Below are 22,967 nucleotides of genomic sequence, written 5' to 3' on the forward strand. Positions count from 1 at the left end.
AATAATCGATGGAATACTCGTTTCCAACCGTAAAGGAATATCAGCAAGCCTCCAGCAACTCGGAAAGGTTTCCTCAACTCGAGCCCCTCCCCAGTAACTCTCCGCTAGCTTCTTTGCCCTTCTTTCCAGGCTTTTCACCACGCGTCTCACCACAAGAACAGGCTAAGGGGGCTCGTGGCAAAAAATCCCGCTCACCAGTTGGGTTCACAACAGTCGCAGAAAAGCCGCAACCAATTGGCAGATCTAGAACAAGCCTCTCCAGCCTGCCTGGTTTTGCTGTGTGCGCTCCCTTGAGCCATCGACTCCGCCCCCAGCCCCCGAGCACGCTGGGAATCGTAGTTTACAAAGCGTGGATGGTGGGTGGGTAGAGTCACGCACGGAACTTCTTCCATTCACGTAGGGCCTCTTCCGGATAAGGAAGCATTCGGAACCGCCACGCGTTCGCTGTGCCGCGGGGGCAAGGCCTTCTGGGAGTTGTAGTCGCTGCGAGTGGGCACCGTCGGTAAGGAGACGTCGCTCTCAATGCGGGAGGCTCCGGCAGCAGCTTCCCGGCGGGAGCTCCAGGGTCAGTGGGCCCTTGTCGGGCAGCAGTTTTTTTCTCCCGACACTGCGGAGGCGCTTGCCGCAACTCTGACCCGTCCTGTCCCGGGCTGGAGTTCCCGGCCGCTCGCGGTCCACTTGGTCCTCGCCCTCTTCGGTCCATCTGCAGGAGTCTGGGATTCTCAGGGACTTGCTTCCCGGGAGATAGGGCCGCGCCCGGCAGCTCACCTCGCGGCGTCCATTGGCTCCGGCGGGCTCCGCCGCGCCCCTGGCTCACCCCCCCCCCCCCCCGGCTCCCGCCGCGGGACGCCCCATCCATTCCTTTGCGTTTATTTTCTCCACAGGGATGGAGGCTTCCTGGCGCCAGGTGGCCGGTGGCCGTGGCCGAGCCCGAGGACGGGCCACCGCAGCCTCTTCCGCGGGAAACGGAGTCCCCCTGCGCGGCGCGGGTGGAGGGCGAGGGAAGGAGACGAGGGCCGCCGTCCACCCCGGCCCTGGCCCGGGCCCCGGGTCCCGAGAAGCCGCCATCCCCGCGGCTGCGGGCAGCCGGCTCAGCCTGGCGGGAGTCGAAGCGCAGCTGCAGAAGTCTCTGGCCAGTGGTGAGCATGGCTGGGGTCCCCCGACTCTCACCTGGACGCCTCGCTCTGAGCGCTTTCTGGGTGGGGCTGCCTCCACCCCTTGTCCTCTCTCCGCGTTTTCTTTCTTCATTATTGGGTCCACTTCTCAAGGCTTTCAGGCAGATTTCTCCACTCACACCACTTGTCACTCCTGAGTCCAATACTCTTCTCATCATCCCCCACCCCCACTGCTTTTGTATACTGTACCTGAATTCCTGGACTTTATATTGTACTTTTAGTCCTTAGTATTGCTTGGTTGACAGTGTTCTATAAATCTGTATTCTCTTGGTGTGTGTGTGTGTGCCAGTACTGGAGCTTGAACTCAAGGCCTGGTCACTATCCCTTAGCTTTTTCACTCAAGGCTGGTTCTACTCCTTGAGCCACAGTTCCATTTGTGGCCTTTTGGTGGTTTTCTTAGCTAGGATTTCAGGAGTGGAGCCATCAGCGCCAAGCTTGTTGTAAAACATGTCATAAATCTGCTTAGCAATCTTTTTTTTTTCTTTCAAGTTAAAAAAAAGGGGTCACGTGACCTTATTGTCTTCTTGTATGGAAATAGCTCAAATGAAGTCATAGAAATCCATTAGATTGGGCCTGACACTCCCCATTTTATCACATTGTCTCCTATTTCTGGGACCAGTTGTCAATTAGCTATCAGATTGTTGTCTTTTATTGACTTTTTTTGCTTATGCCCTGTAAGCACTTTGTGCCTATTCACAAATTTCATGTGCTTTCATGAATTTGTCTGTACCCTTCCTTAGCCATGTTTGAGAGAAGCACTAAAGTGCTGCTGAGTGGGTTTTCTTCTTAGGTGTACCTGTTAATTTTATCATGGTGATGAAGTATGCAATGTGGACACCTGTGAACAATTTTGATGTGCTTTTCATTGTGGCTAGAAGGAAAGGAAGCATTGTCTACCTGGGTAGTTAAGATTTGACTGGAAGACATATGTAGGAGGATTGCCCATTCATTACTTTCCTTAAGATGTTAGCTAAATATATTTAGCAAAGTTATATCTGGGGCTAAGAATGTGATTTAGCGGTAGAGTGCTTGCCTAGCATGCTTGAAGCCCTGGTTCGATTCCTCAGCACCACATAAACAGAAAACACGACAAGTATCACTGTGGCTCTAGTGGTAGAGTGCCTTGAGCAAAAAGAAGCCAGGAACAGTGCTCAGGCCCTGAGTTCAAGCCCCAGAATTGGTGGGGGAAAAAAAAGTATACACACATACATCTGTCCAAAATAGTCTCTTTTCTAATATCTTAAAGTCCTAATTTTCCATAGGATAATGACATCATCTTTCTTATTTTGAATTATATATCCTATAGCCAGGATATATACAATGTACACACACACACACACACACACACACACACCCTGGTACTGAAAAGATTTCCTAGATAAGCAGTGCATAAATTTTCTTTCAGTTTTTTTTTTTTTTTTTTTGGCCAGTCCTGGGCCTTGGACTCAGGGCCTGAGCACTGCCCCTGGCTTCCTTTTTGCTCAAGGCTAGCACTCTGCCACTTGAGCCACAGCGCCGCTTCTGGCCATTTTCTGTATATGTGGTGCTGGGGAATCGAACCTAGGGCCTCGTGTATCCGAGGCAGGCACTCTTGCCACTAGGCTATATCCCCAGCCCTTCTTTCAGTTTTACTTGAGAAGGTTTTGGCTGATAATCGCTAACCAAAGTGGCCTCAGTAGGAAAAGGGGGACATTTCACAAGGGAAGTTAGAGATAAAAACATAATTAAGTACAAATGTACCACTTAAAAGTAAGAGCGCTTACCTGGTGTACTAATTCATCAGTTTCAAGTATAAATCTAATTTTAAATTATTTGTTTAAATTTGTAAATCTAAACTCCTCAATAAGGGCATTAGTCCATATTAATTCAGCAAATTTGTGGTTCTTAAAATATGGCTGCTATCCTTAGCGCTTATTAACATTCATTGCATGAGGAGTACTCCCAGATGCTTGCTCTCAAGCAGTTTGAAATCTCTTGAGTATATATGTAATGAAGTAATATAACTGTTTTGTATTATTTAATTCAGTAACGAAGTGAGAAGCACAGACATTGTTAAAGATAATAGTAAGAGAACTAACAAACTACTTCAACATCCTTTTTGGAAAGTTGCCAAAGAACTTAATCAGAACTTGCTTTTAGCATTCTGTTTTGGAAAATAGTTGTAAGAAGCACATTTGCCACCATGTTAAACATTTTTTGTGGACTAACATTAAATGTATTTCTTTTTTGTGATGCTAAGAATTTGAAGTCTACATGGAAGGACAAGAGTTCTGGAGCTCAAAATGAAGTGGTGGGAAGTCCACCCACCTCCCCTGATTCTGATATGCCGCCCCCCCCCCCCCACATCTTAAAGAAAAAAAGTCACCGTGTATTATGCATTTTAAAGCTTTTTTTTTTTTTTTTTGGTCAGTCCTGGGCCTTGGACTCAGGGCCTGAGCACTGTCCCTGGCTTCTTCCCGCTCAAGGCTAGCACTCTGCCACTTGAGCCACAGCGCCGCTTCTGGCCGTTTTCTGTATATGTGGTGCTGGGGAATCGAACCTAGGGCCTCGTGTATCCGAGGCAGGCACTCTTGCCACTAGGCTATATCCCCAGCCCTTAAAGCATTTTCATTTTTTGCTAATATTTTTATTTTGAGATTGTTCACATTTTTGATACTTGTATTATGTCTGTAATTTTTCCCTTGATTTGAGTTACTATCTATAGTAGTTTATAGCTTTTAGTAGGATATTTGCAAAAGTGAGAGCTTTTGTTGTATTTTCTTTGTGTTGTCAAGAAATTTGGAAAAGACAGAATGCTCTTAAAGACTAGGAAACCTGTTTAAATGATATAATAGAAAAAAAGATACTAGTACATTATCATGCCTTGCTTTTTGAGGAGAGTAATTAACAGAGATGCAACTACTTTTTTTCTTTCAAACAGAATTAATATCTCAGAGGAAATTTGAGGAAATCAAGAAGGCTAATGAAGCTGCAGCCAAAAAACTTGTTGAAGAACACTTTAGCTCTTCTTCTGAAGAAGAAGATGAAGGTTTTGAAGGAAAACAGGGGAAAATAGTTGCTAATACATTTATAACATACACTACTCAGACAGGTACTTTCTGATGACAGGTATTTTCTTGACTCTTTTACATTATAGAATAGTTCTGTGTCTTGAGAATGAACATAATGCTGTGAAGATGAATTTTGCTGTTTGAGTTTCATGTTGTTACAATATCTCAGTGAAGGACAGAGCTTAAGTTATAGAAATGCTAGGGGTGTGAATAGTGCTGCTGGTGCTATCAAAGCTCCCTGAGAGATAAATGGGCAAGTTGTCCTTGGCAATGATTTCCTTAGACCAGAGAATGAGATACTCCTCTCTATCTATCTCTCTCTCTCTCTCTCTCTCTCTCTCTCTCTCTCTCTCTCTCTCTCTCTCTCTCTCTCTCTCTCTCTCTCTCTCTCTCTTTCTCTCTGTGCACGGCCTGGGGCTTAAACTCAAAGCCTGGGTGATATATATCCCCAAGTTTGTTTGCTCAAGGCTAGCACTCTACCACTTGAGACACACCTCTACCTCCAACTTTTTTGGTAGTTAAATGGAGATAAGAGTTTCATGGGCTTTCCTGCTCTGTCTTTGAGCCATACAGTCCTCAGATCTCAACCTCCTGAGTAGCTTGAATTATGTGCATTAGCTACTGTTATACTAAACTGCTAAATCCTGCCATCACTGGCCTTACTTACACATTTCAAGAAAGCAAATACTATACAGATGTGAAAAATATCATAATGAAACCCAATAAAAACTGTTAAAGGGAGCAGGACAGGAGGATTAAGAAAATAATAAGAGTGAATTTGATCAAAATACAATAAAACCCTTTGAACACTTAATTAACGTTGGGTTACCTAGGTAACCCAGCCTGCCCTTATTAGTCTCCATAGTGCATATGTTTCTTTATTCTCTCTTTCCCTGTGTACTGTCTTTGCCTGCATTAAGCCTTTGTTCAATAACTGTGAGGTAGTTATTACTGTTTCATAGATGAGAAAACTAAGGCACATCAGGTAACTTGCTTAAGGTAATTTGTTGCTTCACCTGCTGTAACTGCTTTTAATTGGTACTTCTTGCTCCTTCTAGTCTTGGCTGCTTCATATAGATAGATAGATAGATAGATAGATAGATAGATAGATAGATAGATAGATAGATATAGATATATGACTGTTCTTTTATTTTGCTGTTGCTTGGGTTTTGTTTTTTGGGTTTTTTTTTAGCGTTCTGCTGTAACTTGTCATAGTAGCATAGATGAGGGGTAAGAGGACTTACTCTGTATTAATTATTCTCTCAAATTTTTCATCTGTAACATTAAGAAAATTAATCTTATGGAAATACTAATAGTATAATGCCTGGCAAATAAATGCTTAGTGTACTTGCTTAAAAAAAATATTTTTTCCCTAAAAAAGATTATGCTTCTTTTAAAAGCAGAAATTATGAACATGACTTAACGAAGCATCAATATTGTACTTCGATGACTATAGTATTTTTTTATTTCAACATGTTTTTATTAAGAATATGTTATGTTGAGGGGGAAATACTATATACGTATGAAGATACTTGTTATGGTTCAAGGTACTGTACCATGTTAGGAGTTTCTGAAGACTAGTAATTAAATACCAAGTAAGAAATACTTTGTAGAAGAAAAGTCCACATGTATCATACATTTTATTCTATTCTTTTTAATGGTATTTGTGAATCTTTTCATCTTTTCAATGTATATAAAAAATAATTAGACTTTCAGGAAATTGAAATAAAAATATACTTATATAATTTTTAAATTGTAATGTAACAAATACATTTATTAATCCCTAAAAAAATACTGTATGCTAAACTTATACCCCATGTTTGCACAAACTAGTCCTACTTAGTTTTTACTTTTATACTTTTTTTTCTTAATTCTTTCTCTTATTACTTTATGTGTTGGTGCTCTTACCTGTAATTCTGTCCCCACCAGATTTGTTAAGAAAAGTAAGTATGTATTAAAAGCATCAAGGTGCTGCTTTCCAATTAAATATATTAGATTTGATTCTTGGGGGGGCGGGGGGCGTTGCTGGTACAACTCATGCCTATAACCCTAGCTACTCAGGAGGCTGAGATCTGAACATCATTTATTGTTCCTAGCCAGGTGAGGAGGAAAGTCAATGAGACATATCTCCAATCAATTAATCTCAGACAAAGCTGGAAGTTGAAGTGGCACTGTGGCTCAAGTGCTTGAGTGCTAGCCTGGAGCAAAAAGGAGTTCAGGGACAGCACCTAAGTCTAGAGTTTGAACTCCAGGACTGGCAAAAAAGGGAAAAAAAAGTTAATTCATAGATTCATAATCTCATATCAGCTTATTTGGCACTTTTTCTTTGTTGAAGTTTTCATTTTGTAGCTATGTTTGAGCAATCAATATTTCTCAGCACTTGTTACATAATGTGACAATATTAACAAGTTTTTCTTATTTTTAGATATTCCTTACAATGAAAATTTTCAATTTTTCAATTTTAAGATGGAGATTTACGTGAACTAGAGCGAACAAAGCAGTATGTCAATGAAGCTTTTCAAGCAGGGGCTATGACATGCTTAATTTGTATTGCTTCAGTAAAGAGAAACCAAGCAGTAAGTATTTCTCCTTATTGATAATACATTTCCCCAAAATATCTTACTTTGCATTTATTGTGTTTATCCATTTACTTTCCTTTTATTTATATTTATTTTAAAATGCTCGTATTTCATAGCTTCACATGTAATTCTTCATTTTATAAATCTGAAATTTAAAAAAGCTAGCTCTGAACTTTCAGTATTTTATCACTATTAATATCTGAAGCAAGTATTGTCAAGTTTAAATGCACATGTGGATTTGGCAAAGCATTTTTAAGCATCTGTAATTGAGAGAGTTCCACAGATATGGAATGCTAAATGTACCATATTACATAGCTTTCAGTGTTACCTTTTAAATTTAATTTTTATATCTTGGGAAGCTAGTGGGGCTGGATAGGGATGTATTCTACCACTAAACTATGTCCTCAGCCCCTTTTGTTGGATTTGAAAAAAAGACATACTCTTTGCCTTCAAAGAACTAGAACTTGTCAGTGACACTTAAGTTTATGACTTAGCATCTCCTGATTATGTTTAAGGCATTTTGGGAAGTGGCAAGGAGAGATTTATTCATTTTTCGTGTCCTTGGAAGAGCTATAACCTAATGGTGAGGCTGTCTGTATGGAAATTAAAGGAGCATTAATGAAGTAATGAAAGAGAAATGACTGAATATAATAGACTCAGCCAAACCTCAGATTCATTCACTGCTATTATAGCAGTGTTGTTTAGAGAAACTTGAGCCAAATTAAATGGACTGATTATACACGGTGCATCAGAAATCTAACATGCCCAAATTGGATAGGATAGGGTAGTAGATGTGGGTATCTGAGGTTTAAGTCTAGTTGACTCACTGTGATTTCAGTTGCAGTGAATTAATAGACTATTCTCTGTGGGAGTTTTTTTCTCCCTTCCTCAAGGTGTTTTTTTGAAAACCAATTCAGCCTGTATATACATGTAGTATACCCCTGGAGAGTCAATGTCCCTTGAGGCAACATTCCTCCTAAGGAATTGGTCCATGGATGAATGTTCCTGTCTCCTGCTCAGGACTGGGTGAGTCTTAGATAGCTCTGCAGGGAGCTATTCAGAGGACTCCTCCAGACCAGAACTGCTCTGTCTTTAGGAGTAATCAGCTCAACCACATACCATTTATTTGCTTTTCTTGCTCCTATTTGTCTCCTCTTTTTATCCTCCCTATCCTATTTCCTGACTCTCATATCCTAAGTTTTTAGGCACTGCTTGAAGCTAGGGAACCAAAACTAAGAGATTAGCACTTTTTTAAGAAAATAGCATTGCAATAGCCTCAAAAAACATAAAATACCTAGGAATAACCTTAACCAGAGAAGTGAAAGACCTCTATGATGAGAACTTTAAAAACATGAAAAATGAAATTGAAACGGAACTGAGAAGATGGAAAAACCTCCCATGCTCCTGAATTGGGAGGATCAATATAGTCAAAATGGCAATATTGCCAATGGCTATCTACAAATTCAATGCAATACCCATTAATATCCCAACACCATTTTTTTTAATGAAATGGAGGAAGCAATCTAGAAATTCATATGGAACAATAAAAGACCCAGAATAGCAAAAACAATCCTAAGCAGAAAGAACAGTGCTGGAGGAATTACAATGCCAAACTTCAGGTTGCATTTTAAAGCTATAGTAATAAAACAGCTTGGAATTGGCACAGGAACAAGCCTGAAGACCAATGGAACAGAACCGAAGACCCAAAAATGAACCCGCAGAACTATGCCTACTTAATCTTTGATAAAGGAGCTGAAAAAATAGGATGGAAGAAAGATAGCCTCTTTAACAAATGGTGCTGGCAAAACTGATTCAACACCTGCAACAAACTAAAACTAGATCCTTATATATTACCCTGCACCAAAATCAATTCCATATGGATCAAAGACCTCAAAATAAAAACAGATACCCTGAAAACACGACAAGAAGGAGTAGGAGAAACACTTGGAACTCCTTGGCACAGGACGAAACCTCCTTAATAAAGGCCCAGAAATGCTACAAATCAAAGAAAGATTGGACAAATCAGACTGCATCAAACTGCAGAGCTTCTGCAGGGCAAAGGACATAGCTCACAAGATAAACAGAAAGCCCACAAGTTGGGAAAAGATCTTTACCGGCCAGTCAATGGACAAAGGCCTTGTATCTAAAATATATGCAGAACTAAAAAAATTACATTCCTCCAAAACAAATCCTCAAAGAACCAACAGCCCACTCAACAAGTGGGCTAAAGACTTAAAAAGAGACTTCTCTGATGAGGAAATGAGAATGGCCAAGAGACAAATGAAAAAGTGCTCTATGTCATTGGCCATAAAAGAAATGCAAATCAAAACAACATTGAGATTCCATCTCACCCCAGTAAGAATGTCCTATATCAAGAAAACTAACAATAACAAATGTTGGAGGGCATGTGGCCAAAAGGGAACCCTACTTCATTGTTGGTGGGAATATAAACTAGTTCAGCTACTCTGGAAAGCAGTATGGAGATTCCTCAGAAGGCTAAACATAGAGCTCCCCTATGACCCAGCAGTCCCACTTTTGGGCATCTACCCAGAAGACCACAAACAAGAACACACTAAAGCCACCAGCACAACAATGTTCATCGCAGCACAATTTGTCATAGCTAGAATATGGAACCAACCCAGATGCCCCTCAGTAGATGAATGGATCAGGAAAATGTGGTACATATACAAAATGGAATTTTATGCCTCTATCAGAAAGAATGACATTGCCTCATTTGTAAGGAAATGGAAGAACTTGGAAAAAATTATACTACATGAAGTGAGCCAGACTCAAAGATATATGGACTCTGTAGTTTCCCTTATAGGAAATAATTAGAACAGGTTTAGGCTAGTTACAACAGAGGATCACAAGAGCCTAATAGCTACCCCCATGAATGCATAAGATGATGCTAAGTGAAATGAACTCCATGTTATGGAAACGAGTGTTTTATCACTTGTATTTCAACATGCCATGTGAAACCGTAGCTTCTTTTGTTGATGATCCTTTTGTATCCCCTTCCTGTGGTTGTACTCGTGCTATCATTGTATCTCATCTGAGTAAACTGGAAACTAGATACACTGGTGTTGGAACTAGGGAAGTGAAAGGGAATATCAAACTGAGAGACAAAGGATAAAAAGACAAAGGACTCCAAAAGCAATACTTGCAAAACCCTTTGGTGTAAACCAAATGAACAACTCATGGTGGGAGAAGGGAAGGAGGAGTGGGGAGAGTGGAATGAGGAGGAGGTAACAAACAGAACAAGAAATGTATCCAAGACCTAACATATGAAACTGTAACCTCTCTGTACATCACTTTGACAATAATTAACTATAACAAAATTTTAAAAAAAGAAAAGAAAATACCGTTATCAGCTTTCTACAGTATTCTTATGTGCTTGATTTTTTTAAACAGTTGTGAAATGTTACGAGAAAAGCAGAACTTTTTTTTTGTCAAAATGTTGGCAGACTTTAATTTACTATTGTTACGTTTTCAAATTGTGTATATTCTCAATTTCTTGAATTTAGCACTATGTGTTTGACTAATAGGTTTTCTTCCCATTTCGACACTTTAGACCATGCTATTAAAATCCTTTTGTCTAATGACTAATAGGTTTTACATAATAAAAGGCTTTTAGAGATAAATGTACACATTTAAGTATATTTTAGTGTTATTTGTAATTGGAAATAACTAAATGTCAAAGTTGTTTAAGTTATAGTACATGAATCTATGATATATGCAGCTTTAAAGTTAGTTGTATAAGGACAGTGTTTATACTACGTTAAGACTAATATGACACATTATTTCTTATGTTTTTAAAAATTTACACATAAGTACCAGATGACTATATTTGTAAAAGGAGGAGTGTGTGTATATGTGTATGTGACCTGTTATTACTTCTAACTGAATTTATGTGGTAAAATATTTTTTTAAATGCTTCTACATGTAGACACATTTTTATAAAGAATATTTCTTCTGTTTTTTCTTTTTCTTCCTCTCATCCTTAGGTAGCCTTTCAAAGTAATTTTGTGTGATATGCAAAGCATTGTAGCATTGTATACTCAATGAAGAAAAAACACTCACATGTTAATTTCTTGCACTTTTGTCTTAGGTTTGGAGCTGTTCAGGATGTTTCTGTATATTTCACATGCCCTGTATCCAGAAATGGGCTAAAGACAGCCAATTTCTTGTGTCTTCTTTAATGGAGGATGACTTTGGAAAGAGAGATTATCCTTGGCCGTGGTAACTTTATCTAGTTCATTACATCTTTAAGTTTCAGAAATAAACAAGTTGTAGATTCTAACTTCCCTTATTGTCAGTTTCAGTTGTATAGCTTTGTAAAGATAAGTGACCTTGGTAGTTTTTTTCCCTTCAATTTGTGTAAATGCAATATCTTATCAATAATCATTCCAACTTTACTTTTTTACTTGCAAAGCAACTCTTTATGTTTCTAAGAACTTTCATTTCTTTTCTGTTTGAGTGAGAATCGTTTTGTACCTCTTTTCTAGGATTCCAATTAGTGAGATTCATAGAAATAATATTGTACAGATTTTCATTTAATATATTTTGATCATAGATTTTTAACTTTTTCCACCAAAATCTCAGAACTGCAGATGTATTTGATATTTATTAATTTTTGCATATTGATTTTTCATTTCTCGACTTTGGTTATGTTTGAGGAAAAAAAAGTGGTAAAAAAGAAAAGACATTAAAAATTTTATATGTATTATCCCAAAGGGGTAGATTCATTGTTAAGGTAATGAAACATTAGCTTGTATGTTTTGTTTTGGTTTTTGCCAGTCCTGGGGCTTGAACTCAGGGCCCGAGCAATGTCCCTGCCTTCTTTTTGCTCAAGGCTAGCACTCTGCCAATTTGAGCCACAGTGTCACTTCTGGCCTTTCTATATATGTGGTGCTAAGGAATCAAACCTACAAGTCAAGCACTCTTGCCACTAGGCCATATTCCCAGCCCCTATTTCACTGTTTTTTGTTTTTTGGGGTTTTTTTTTTTTTTTTGGCCAGTCCTGGGCCTTGGACTCAGGGCCTGAGCACTGTCCCTGGTTTCTTTTTGCTCAAGGCTAGCACTCTGCCACTTGAGCCACAGCGCCACTTCTGGCCGTTTTCTGTATATGTGGTGCTGGGGAATTGAACCCAGGGCCTCATGTATATGAGGCAAGCTCTCTTGCCACTAGGCCATATCCCCAGCTAACAGTAATTTTTTTGACACAATAATGTAGCGTACTCCATGTGATTCAAGTTGTGGATGGATGATCAGACCGACTATACATATAGTACAGACAAATCTGAGAAGAGAGCATTAAACTTTATTCTGCATTTTGAGTACCCACAGTTTTTCTTCAATGATCTACAAGTGAAATTTTTGATGGCGTTAAAGGTTGAAATTTCTGGTTCAAAGCTTAGTGAATTAGATTACAAATAATTCTGCTTTAACAGAACATAAAATGGATTTAAACTTTTCTTTGACAAATTTGAAACATAGTTACTTAGTTATGGATATTGAATATTAAATTTTTTATTTACCTTTACGTTTTCCTCTTGTATTCTAGTAGTATTTCTTTCTGTGTATTATCTATCTACTTTCCTGTTTGCTCTTATTAGTGTATTTTATTTGTGAACTACACACCCAGACTTTTAAAAAAAATCAGCTTTATAGACATCTGGGCGAATATCACAAGAATATGGTTTAGGTGGCTAATATGCCTAATGTAGCCGTACTCTGGATATGCATTCGTTATAACTAATTCTGGATATGTATGTTTAGCAACTAACTATATGGTTATGTACATGAAAAATTATAAGATTAAAAGATGGTAATTTTCCATGGATATATGCATTGGGCATATCTCAACTACCACATGTGACCATTGACTCCTGTATTGGAGGAAGATATAAAAGTCTCATCATTTCAAGAAATTATCTTGTACTAAGCTATTTCTAATGGTTAAATAATTTAGTATGATCTTTTTACTAATACAAAGAGGCAAGAATTCTTTAATATAAAACTAATCGAACATAGTAATTTGTTACTAAGAATGTTTATAATTCTCTCACATTGCTTTTAATGGTGAAATTAACTTTCTTCTTTGTAGTCCAAAATGTAGGTTTGAATACAAAAGATCAGAAACACCTAGTAGGTACTATTGCTATTGTGGAAAAGTCGAAGATCCACCTTTAGATCCCTGGCTTGTGCCTCATTCATGTGGCCAAGTATGTGAGAGAGAATTTAAGCCACCTTGTGGACATAAGTGTTTACTCCTTTGTCATCCAGGTGGGTTTTATATAGCAATTTTAGTTGTTTTCAGCTGGTCTTTATGTTGGGGCCAAAAAAAATTGTAAAAGTTAAGATTGCGAACTTAATTTTGTCATGTAAAATATTTAATGAATTACATTTTTATAGTATCAATGGAGACAGTCCTAGAATTTCTTGACATCTGCGAATAGAAAGTTCTAATTTCTGACTTCAGATATTTTTTCTTTTATCCATCATTGGATCCTAGGTCCCTGCCCTCCTTGTCCCAAGATGGTTACAACTACCTGTTACTGTAAGAAAGGAAAACCCATCCCTCGTAGGTGCAGTGCCAAGGAATGGTCCTGTCAGCTTCCTTGCGGCCGGAAGTTACTTTGTGAGCAACATAAGTGTGAAAATCCTTGTCATGCAGGTAAAAAGCTATGCCTATTGTCCTCTGACTTTAAGTGAAAGTCAAAGTCATCTTTGTTGCTTTTGTATTATTTGTCAGCTAATATAGCATTGTAATTTTAGGGAATTGTCAGCCCTGTCCAAGAGTCAGTAGACAAAAATGTGTCTGTGGCAAAAAAGTAGCTGAAAGAAGTTGTGCAAGTCCACTGTGGCACTGTGACCAAGTAAGCATATAATGCATACATATAGCTCTCTCTCTGTATATATATGTATATATATATATATATAATACATATATATACATACATGCACACACACATATACATGTATATATATTTTGGAGGGATGGGTCTTAGAGAATATGGAAAACAAATGACTAGAAAGCAGAAATGCTAATTAGATGTAGTTGAATGAAAGAATAGCAACTCAAATGAACCATTTGATGTATTTGGAAGTTATATTTTGATTTAATGTTTTAATTACTAAAGAGAAATTTATTTCCAAATAAGAGCTATTTCTTGAGTTTGAATTCAAGGCAATTTTTGATTCTCTCACTTATCTTTTCCCTTCTCTTCAAACACCTCTTCTCCCTTGCTCAGTTAATCCTATTGAAGAAATAAGATTGATTTTATAGGTTTCTTGTTCTAAAATTGGCCTGGCTTGGTACTTTGGAAATATGTAATTGGTTGCTTTGTGAAACTATATGTATTTTTTTATTACATTTTTAAAGATACACTATTTGGCACCTAGGAAATATACACACACATATAAAGTTAGACAAAGTATGATAATGTGAAGGACATAAAGAAGTTCCTTATGTTTTATAGACTTCTTTGTTAACTGTTCTTCACTAGTCCATACTTTATTTTAGGTATGTGGAAAAACACTGCCATGTGGTCATCATACCTGTGAACAAGTATGCCATGTTGGTGCTTGTGGAGAATGTCCTAGATCTGGGAAGAGGTCCTGTCCATGTCAGAAATCAAGTAAGTCTGTTTTGTATTTTTTTTAAGAAATTACCTATTGAACCAAGAAAAGACATGAAGAAAACTTTAATGAATATTACTAAATGAAGCAAACTAATTTGAAAAAGGCATATATCGTAGAATTCAGACCATATGACATTCTGGAAAAGGGACAATGGGAAATCAGGGCTGGGGAAAAGAGAAGACTGTTGGGATCCCAGAGGACATAAGGTGGTGAAACTCCTCTGAATGATAATTATGGTTGATTTTTATCATTCTATATTTGCTTGTGACCATGCATGGTACAACACAGATTAAACCCTTTTGTAAACTATGATCTTTGGGCGATATGATGTTTCATTTTCAGTTTATCACTTGTAAGCATATCATTCTATGCTACTATTCTTGTGAGAATTGATAATGGACAGGCTGTGATCTTGTCATTATTGTGTATTAGATTATAAATTAACCTAGTTTATGATAAAACTATAGTCAGATTGAAGTTTGAGTCAGTTTCCTTGATTCTCCATGAATAATAGACTCCTTAGATTATTTCTAAAACTTATCATCACCTGTTTGCTAAGGTAGTTATATAGTGTTTATTTGTTTTTTGTTGTTGGTGGGGCTTGAACTCAGGACTTGGGCATTGTCCCTTAGCCTGTTGTTCTCAAGGCTAGCACTCTCTACAGCTTCAGCCACAATGCCACTTCCAGTGTTTTGAGTGATTATTTGGAGATAAGTGTCTCACAGAGACTTTTTTGCCAGATTAGCTTCAAACCATGATCCTCAGATCTCAGCCTCCAGAGTAGCTAGGATTACAGATGTGAGTCACTGGTACCCAGCTTTTGTATAGTGTTGTAAAGTCTGTCTTTTTCATCCCATGATATTAAGAGAAAGTAAAAAACGATTATATTGTGAAGAGCTCAGTTTTTTTTTATAATCTAGTCCATTTTAAAGGTAGTTAGCCTATAAAAATGTTTATTGAGGATGGTAACTTTTCATTTGTCAAATTCCTGTTTGAAAAGAATAAACTTATTCAGAGCATTGGTGGGTCATGCCTATAATCCTAGCTCCTCAGGAGGCTGAGATCTAAGGATCGTGGTATGAAACCAACTCAGGCAGAAAAATCCATGAAACTTTATCTCCCAATTAACCACCAATAATCCAGAAATGGAGCTGTGAGTCAAGTGGAGGAGGGTTATCCCTGAGCACAAAAGCTTGGAACAGTACCCAGACTCTGAGTTCAAGCCCTAGGATACACACACACACACACACACACAGATATATGCACCACACACACCATGCTTGCTGGAATAACAGTGATGCATATCTGTAATTTAGCACATTAGAGGTGAGGGCAAGAACATTGTCTTAGCCTATGTAGCAGGACTGTCAAAGAAAAACAACAACTAACCTTCATGAAATATTAAAGATTCTTTCTAACCAGTGAAGTTGATATTTTTCAATAATTGGATGAAAAATTGGGCAATCTCTGAAAAAAGTGTCATTCTTCAAGGAAGTGTTAAAAATGTGGCATTTTGTTAGTGCTTTGTAATGTCTTACACTCACATTTTTATCTGCTTTTAGAGTTTTCTTTGCCTTGTACAGAAGATGTACCAACTTGTGGAGACAGCTGTGACAAAATACTTGAATGTGGACTCCATAGATGTTCACAGCGTTGTCACCGAGGTCCTTGTGAAACATGTAGACAAGTTAGTCACATCCTGTAACAATTACTTTCAAGAGCTACATATAGTATGCCAAATAGTATTGTCTTGTCATTGTTTAACATTTTTGCTTTTATGTACTTGCATGTGATAATCAATTAGATGTGTAGTGTCCTTAAATTTATGGTAAGAATTAGGAAAAGTATGCTAGCAGTCAAATTTAAAAATCTCCTTTTGTTTGTGCTTGTAAAAGTCTAGTGTGGAGTTGTTTCTTACCATAGAACATTGAGAGCAGTGTTGAATTAGACATAGTTTTGATGGAAAAAAGCAAATGCCTAAATTTGGGACTTTAAAGTTATATGTGTCTTTGGGCACTGGCGGCTTATGCCTCCTACCTACTGAGGAGGCAGAGACCTGGGGAACACAGTTTAAAGTTAACCTGTGTAGGAAAGACTGTGAGACTCTTTTCTCTCCATGTAAGCATCAAAAAAAGCCATAAATGGAGAGTGGTGGCTCAGGTGGTAGAGAAGCTAGCCTTGAGCAAAGAAGTTTAGGGACAGGACCCAGTTGAAGCCCCTAGTAATGGCACACAAACACAAAAAAAGTTATATATATATATATATACATATATATATAATTTGATTTTAACCATTCTTCCTAGTCAACTAGTTAGGTTACTAGACTCAAGTTTTTCTGTTACAATGAGACAGGACATGTAGATATTATGCATGTTATCCTTTAAGTGGTTTTAATATGAAGGGTTTTTTAATGTTTAATATCAAGTTTCTACTAAATTTATTAACATTCATAAGAAATCTTTTTTGGAACCAAGTGAGATGTAAACATCTTAGGAGATTCAATTTTGATTTTGGTAATGTCTTTCATGCAAATTTGCTATTAAGATTTTTGTCTTTCATGCTTTAATAATTATAGAAATTGTGTGAGATAAAAAACATTAACAAAAACCAGTTTTAATACTATTGCTTTTGTTCCAGGACGTGGAAAAGCAATGTCGCTGTGGAAAACATACAAAACGAATGCCATGTCATAAACCTTATCTGTGTGAAACAAAATGTGTTAAGATGCGTAATTGTCAGAAGCATCAATGCAAGAGAAAGGTATAGAAACACTGATTTAAAACTTGCCTTGAATTTTTCCTTTTTGGGCCTGTGATTAATTAAGATAAATCCTTTGATCTATCTTAGTCTTCAAATGTTCAGGCATATTCTTTATTTTTTCATATAAAACACTAGTAAATAGTCTACATAAATTTAGTTGTTTCTAATGAGTAAGAAATTATGCCTGTTTTTAAGCAAAAAGAGTCTCAAGCTAGGTATTGTGCCTCTAATTCCAGTGTTTACAAGGTTGAAGCAGGAGGATCTTGAGTTCAGTGCCAGCCTAGGCTACATAATGAAATTCTATTTCAAAGAAAACAAAAAACAAGCTTAGCTCTGGAGTTGTTGTTTCTTTTGTCTGGATTTACAATTTCATTAACAGGGAGTGATAATTTAATTCATTCAGGTGGTCGGGACCTAGCAGAAGTTAATTATTAACAGACTATTTTTTATACTTAAGCCTAATATAAATTTTACTGGACTATTATACAGTTCTGTGTATGTGTAGCTCTTCTGAGTGTCTTTTTTTTTCATTAAGAAACAGCCTTTTTGTAAAATTTCTTTTAAAACTTATTGAAAGAGTGATATTAGTCTTTTGCTTAGTAGTCACATGATTTAACTTTATTCATTCTTCTAGGTTTTAACCTAAAAGGTTTTGACATTTCTTGTTGAGAGCTTATACTTTATTTTACCTATATTGACAGCATTTATTATTTAATTTGGGTATAAATCACCATCTTGCTATTTTCTAGTTATTTCTCTTTCTCCTCTGCTTTTGTTCTTTGCTTTTTAGTGATTCCATTTCATCTACTTTATTTGCTTATTAACTATGACTTATTTCCCTCTCTTCTTTTTCCCTTTTGAATGGTTGCTTTAGGTCTTATGTTCTTTAAGGATCTTATTACAGTAAATTTTATATCTGTTTTCCAGACATGATTCTCAGCCTTATTTCATGTATTTTATAACCCCCAAATACATGTTTACATGTTCATTTTGCTACTATAAACAATGAGTTATTTTTTTAACAGTTCAAAAAAATAACAAGTAGTCCTTTGTTATATATTTTTGGTGCTTTTTGCTTTCTTGTGTAGATTAAGGTATCCCTCTCTTTTGCCTGGTGTTCTTTAGTGAAAATTTAGGACAAGTCATAGCTATAGTTATCACAGATAGCAAGTCAAGGAAGTGACAGAAAAGACAGGTGTAGGTAGTCTGCATTTGCTCCCCTTTCTTGTCCATCTCTAATCCCATGTTTTGAAAATGGTGGCCAAACTAATCTATGCATTAAGCCAATTTTATTTTTAAAACAGCCAGGCTGATAGCCTGAATTGACTACATTTAGATCAGATCTATTTCTTTTCTTGATGCTGTCAGTCTCTGCATAGATAAGTAAATAAAATTCTTTGATGGAAGTTAAGCAGAATAGTTAACTAAAAGGCAAAGAAATTTAGCTTGAACTTATTAAATTATGTCATTGTCTATTTAAACTAATAAACTCTTAAAGTATGGTATCTGGTTACCAGAAGAATGCTGATATTCTTGAATATTTTCATTCTTAGAGCAGAAAAAAGAAAAGCTTTAGCTCACATAAGTTCACATAAGTGCATAAAATAACTTATGGATGTATTAATGGAAATGATGACTATATCATTAATGATAATGATACATTATGCCTGACTTTCAAATTACATAGTCTTTGTGTATTGTTTTCTTTTCAGTGTTGCCCTGGAAACTGTCCACCTTGTGATCAAAACTGTGGACGGACTTTAGGATGTAGAAACCATAAGTGTCCATCTGTCTGCCACAGAGGTAAAATTTAACAATAATTGTAATTTCATGTTTGCATGTACTTTTAGTGCTTTTATAGCTATAGGAATTTTCATATTCATTCCCTGTTTTGTGTCTCTTTAACAATCTTAAGAAGGTGAGACAGTTGCTAATACCTCGGTTTTATAAACAAGGGAAAGAAAGTTAAAGACTTGTTAAAAGTTACTTCTTTAGTGTTTTATTCAGCAGAATGCATATTCACACAGTTTTATTTTACTGAGCACCAATGGCTCATGCCTGTCATCCTAGCTACTTAAGAGGCTGAGATCTGAGGATCAAGGTTCAAAGCCATCCCTTGCAGAAAACTAGTGGTGAAACTCTTTTATCTCCAATGACCTGCCGAGCCAGCCGGCAGTGAACGGGAATCCTGACTGAGGATTAAGGAAAAGGAAAAATACAAGACAAGAGAAAAAAGACAAGAGGCAAAGATGGGGTATGGGAGGTCTGCATCTCGAGATTGAAACTCAAGACTGCAGCCAAGTTTATTTTTAACTTCCAGTTTATATGCAGTTTTGGAACCAGGGAATAGCATAGGGTTGTTAAAATTCAAAAACACAAAGAGGCTTTGAAGTTTACAACATTTGATTACAGTAAACACAGGACAAGGTTGATTAACATAGGAATCTACTCCAGGGGACATAGCAAGGTGCGGACATAGCAAAGCAATTCCGGATAGTGGCTGTGAACAAATGTCCTTGCATGTAGCATATCCTGGCGGTAACAGCCCAGCCAGAGGTGAGAATGAATTTAGCTGCAAGTTTTGCTCCTGACATTCTGGCGACATCAGCACAGCCAGAGATCAGGATGAGCTTAGCAGCTAACTCGGCTACCGACAGTTCCCCTGTCTTTTTATTAAAAGAAGCGAACCCGCCTGTCTTAGGTGGGGTGGGTACCCCAGCCTGCCTTACCCATCTTAGGGTCAACTTCAGAGCAGTGCTGAAGCCCCATGTCTTAGGGCGGGCAAGGCTGGTACCACCTCATACCCGTCTCTGGCTGCGGTTCCTCTCGGGGGAAAGTTTATTCACTTGGAGCCTGATCTTATGCAGCTGGCTGGCTAAACTCATGAAAGAGTTTTGCAATATGCGTACAATGCAAGGAAGGCATAGGAAAGCCATCAGCAAAAGTATCCCTGGGCCGAGCAATGTCATTAGGAGCCCCTTAACGTTAGTTAAGGAAGGGACATACTGTTGAAGTTGTTCAAACAGTTCTTTTGCTGTTTCTGCCACCAGAGGCAGAGCTTGTTCTAGTCAGGCTATTTGTCTGTGGAGTTGAAAGAGATCTAAGGACAAGTTATTATGGTGTCAAATCCCATTTAGATGTGCTACAACTTATTCCCAAGGATAGCTTGACCCATTATACTTATGGAGGGTCACACAAATAAAGTCAAACCCAGCATGAGAGCGCACCCGTTGCAAAGTCTGTAAGGCACGAATTTGTTCTCCCAGTGACAACACAGATTCATACAATGCTTCTAATTTTTGTTCTACCTTATCATCAATCCTGCCTTGAAAGTGCAGGGCTTGCATGGTATTATGAGCAAGCTGATTAACATAGTGAGCTGTCTGTACATTTTGTGTTAAAGCCACAGTAGCCAATGCAGCAGAGGCAGCTAAGGAAATAAAGGCTACAATGCTTGTTATTAATAGCCCTACAAATCGTCTAGGGCGCATAAGCTCTTTTAAATGTTTTAACACTTGAATACCTGTTTCTTTATACCAAGCTTCAGATAAGTTTACAGGAAGCATAACAAATGGTGGTTGCATAATAATAATTACAGAATCAGTAAGACCACTATACAAGCAATTTGGAAAAGAACAGTTAGTGCAGGTAACATTGAAATACATGGCTCCTATAGAAATATTAAAAGGTCCATACATAATAGCATAAGGGGGTGTTACACAACTCATAATATTTTTTAAAGAAATAGAAGTGGGCCAGGAGATATTATTCAGGGAAGCCACTAACATCCAGACATGACGTTGAGGGTGTCCATTCATCCACCACAGACCTGGGTTGTACTTGTTGGTGAGATTTGCTCCAGACCAGTCTATCAGCTGAGAAATAGTTCCTGAAATATTGGTTATAAAAGGGTGATCATGTCTACACTTTATGGGGTGCAGTTCTCCCGTGGATTCTACAATTTGAGAGGAGTTGATGCAGCGAGGTATCATGAAGGATGAGGTAGAATTGGCATGTACAGGAAACCCAGTAGGCAATGAAGTCATTCGTATATTATATACTTGACTATTATCAGGAATCCAAATTCTGATTTATGGATTGCATTACAGTACAGCCTGGAATATAACTGTTGGAATCAGTTGTAAAGCATAAAGGGGTTCCAATGCCAAAAGCTGTAAAATCTCCCATCTTAACGTGTTGGACAAAAGGGTCTGGAACTGTACCGTACGCTGATCTGTTGACATGGACGAACACCTCAGCTCCCTCCCAGGTCGCAGGGTGCACAATCGGTGGATCTGGCACGTAAGCCCAGTGGGTCAGCGCTTGTACCGTTCGAATGATGAGTTTCCACAATCCGAACACAACGCTCAGGTAGCCAGCGGGCATAATTTTCATCCTGAGAAAAAACACAGACATGTCCTCGACCCCATGTCACTACGGATCGTGCCCGTGCCAAGCACTTGTTAAAGGATCTTACCACTTAACTTGGGCAAAAGTTCTTTGCTCTCTCTTTTCCCAGAACCGCTGTGCTGCAGAGTGGCCATTGCAGTCCAAATTTAAATTTTATTTTTTTTTATTAATTGAACATGAATTTTTTTACAAGGTGTTGTGCAAAAAGGGTGCAGTTACATAGTAGGGCAGTGTGTACATTTCTTCTGATATCTTACGACCTGTTTTTCTATCCCTTGTCTAGGTCAGGTAGACATAAATACAATGTATCAAGAACATATACAGTATTCACAGACTTGGTCTCTACTGTCTCTCCGTCTCCCTTTGTTAACAGTCATATATCAGGGAGATCATGCCCCTTTGTTTTGTGTTCTAGGCTTGTCTCACTCAACATTATTTGTTCAAGTTCTGACCATTTCCCTGCGAATAACAGTATTTCACCATTCCTAATCGCTATGTAGTATTCCATTGTGTATAAGTACCATATTTTTTGGATCCATTCGTCTGTGGAGGGGCATCTGGGTTGTTTCCATATTTTGGCTATTGTGAATTGTGCCGCGATAAACATGGAAGTACAAATGTCTTTTTGATATCTTGGATTTTGCTGTTTAGGATAGATGCCTAGGAGTGGTATGGCTGGGTCATAGGGTAGGTCTACATTGAGCTTTTTGAGAAACCTCCATACTGTTCTCCAAAGTGGTTGTACTAATTTGCACTCCCACCAACAATGGAGAAGGGTTCCTCTTTCCCCACAGCCCCTCCAGCATTTGTTGTTTCCTGAGTTCAGAGTATAGGCCATTCTAACTGGGGTGAGGTGGTATCTCAGGGTTGTTTTTATTTGCATTTCTTTCACTAGCAGGGATGTTGAGCATTCCTCATGTGTTTCTTTGCCATTTTTATATCTTCTCTTGTGAAGTCTCTCTTTAGCTCTTTTGCCCATTTCCTAATAGGTTTATTGGGCTTGGAGGGGCTTAGTTTTTTGAGTTCTCTGTAGATGACCGATATCAGGCCTTTGTCTGTCGCTGTGCTGGTAAATATCCTTTCCCATATCGTTGGCTGTCTTTCTATTTTGGTGGCTATGAACTTAGCTGTGCAGAAATTTTTTAATTTGTAGTAGTCCCATTTGTCGAGTCTTTCCCCTATTTGTTGTGCCCCAGGGACTCTATTCAGGAAGTTCCTTCCTGTGCCTATAAGTTCTAGCATCTTTCCTATTCTGCCTTTCAGTAGTTTCAAGGATTCAGGTCTGATATTGAGATCCTTGATCCATTTTGAGTTGATCTTGGTGCATGGTGATAGGCTTGGGTCTACTT

At 38.0% G+C, this 22,967-nt stretch overlaps 1 protein-coding gene across 3 annotated transcripts in view; it reads left to right on the plus strand.

The window, feature by feature from the left end:
• The first annotated feature begins 483 nt into the window (after positions 1-483).
• Positions 484-22,967, plus strand: part of Nfxl1 (nuclear transcription factor, X-box binding like 1) — a 51,263-nt gene continuing 28,779 nt past the window's right edge. For 2 of the 3 annotated variants that reach the window (XM_048364297.1, XM_048364296.1), the window contains exons 1-12: positions 492-565; positions 885-1,139; positions 4,096-4,266; positions 6,692-6,801; positions 10,913-11,043; positions 12,911-13,089; positions 13,319-13,480; positions 13,582-13,682; positions 14,330-14,444; positions 16,011-16,135; positions 17,086-17,208; positions 18,921-19,011. In XM_048364297.1, coding sequence (XP_048220254.1) covers positions 523-565; positions 885-1,139; positions 4,096-4,266; positions 6,692-6,801; positions 10,913-11,043; positions 12,911-13,089; positions 13,319-13,480; positions 13,582-13,682; positions 14,330-14,444; positions 16,011-16,135; positions 17,086-17,208; positions 18,921-19,011 — 1,606 coding nt within the window. In that variant the 5' untranslated portion in view covers positions 492-522. Of the gene's footprint in view, positions 566-884; positions 1,140-4,095; positions 4,267-6,691; positions 6,802-10,912; positions 11,044-12,910; positions 13,090-13,318; positions 13,481-13,581; positions 13,683-14,329; positions 14,445-16,010; positions 16,136-17,085; positions 17,209-18,920; positions 19,012-22,967 lie in introns of all 3 variants that reach the window. The other variant, XM_048364299.1, reaches the window with a different exon arrangement.

This window comes from Perognathus longimembris, chromosome 16, assembly GCF_023159225.1.
Source record: "Perognathus longimembris pacificus isolate PPM17 chromosome 16, ASM2315922v1, whole genome shotgun sequence".
Taxonomy (NCBI): Eukaryota; Metazoa; Chordata; class Mammalia; order Rodentia; family Heteromyidae; genus Perognathus; species Perognathus longimembris.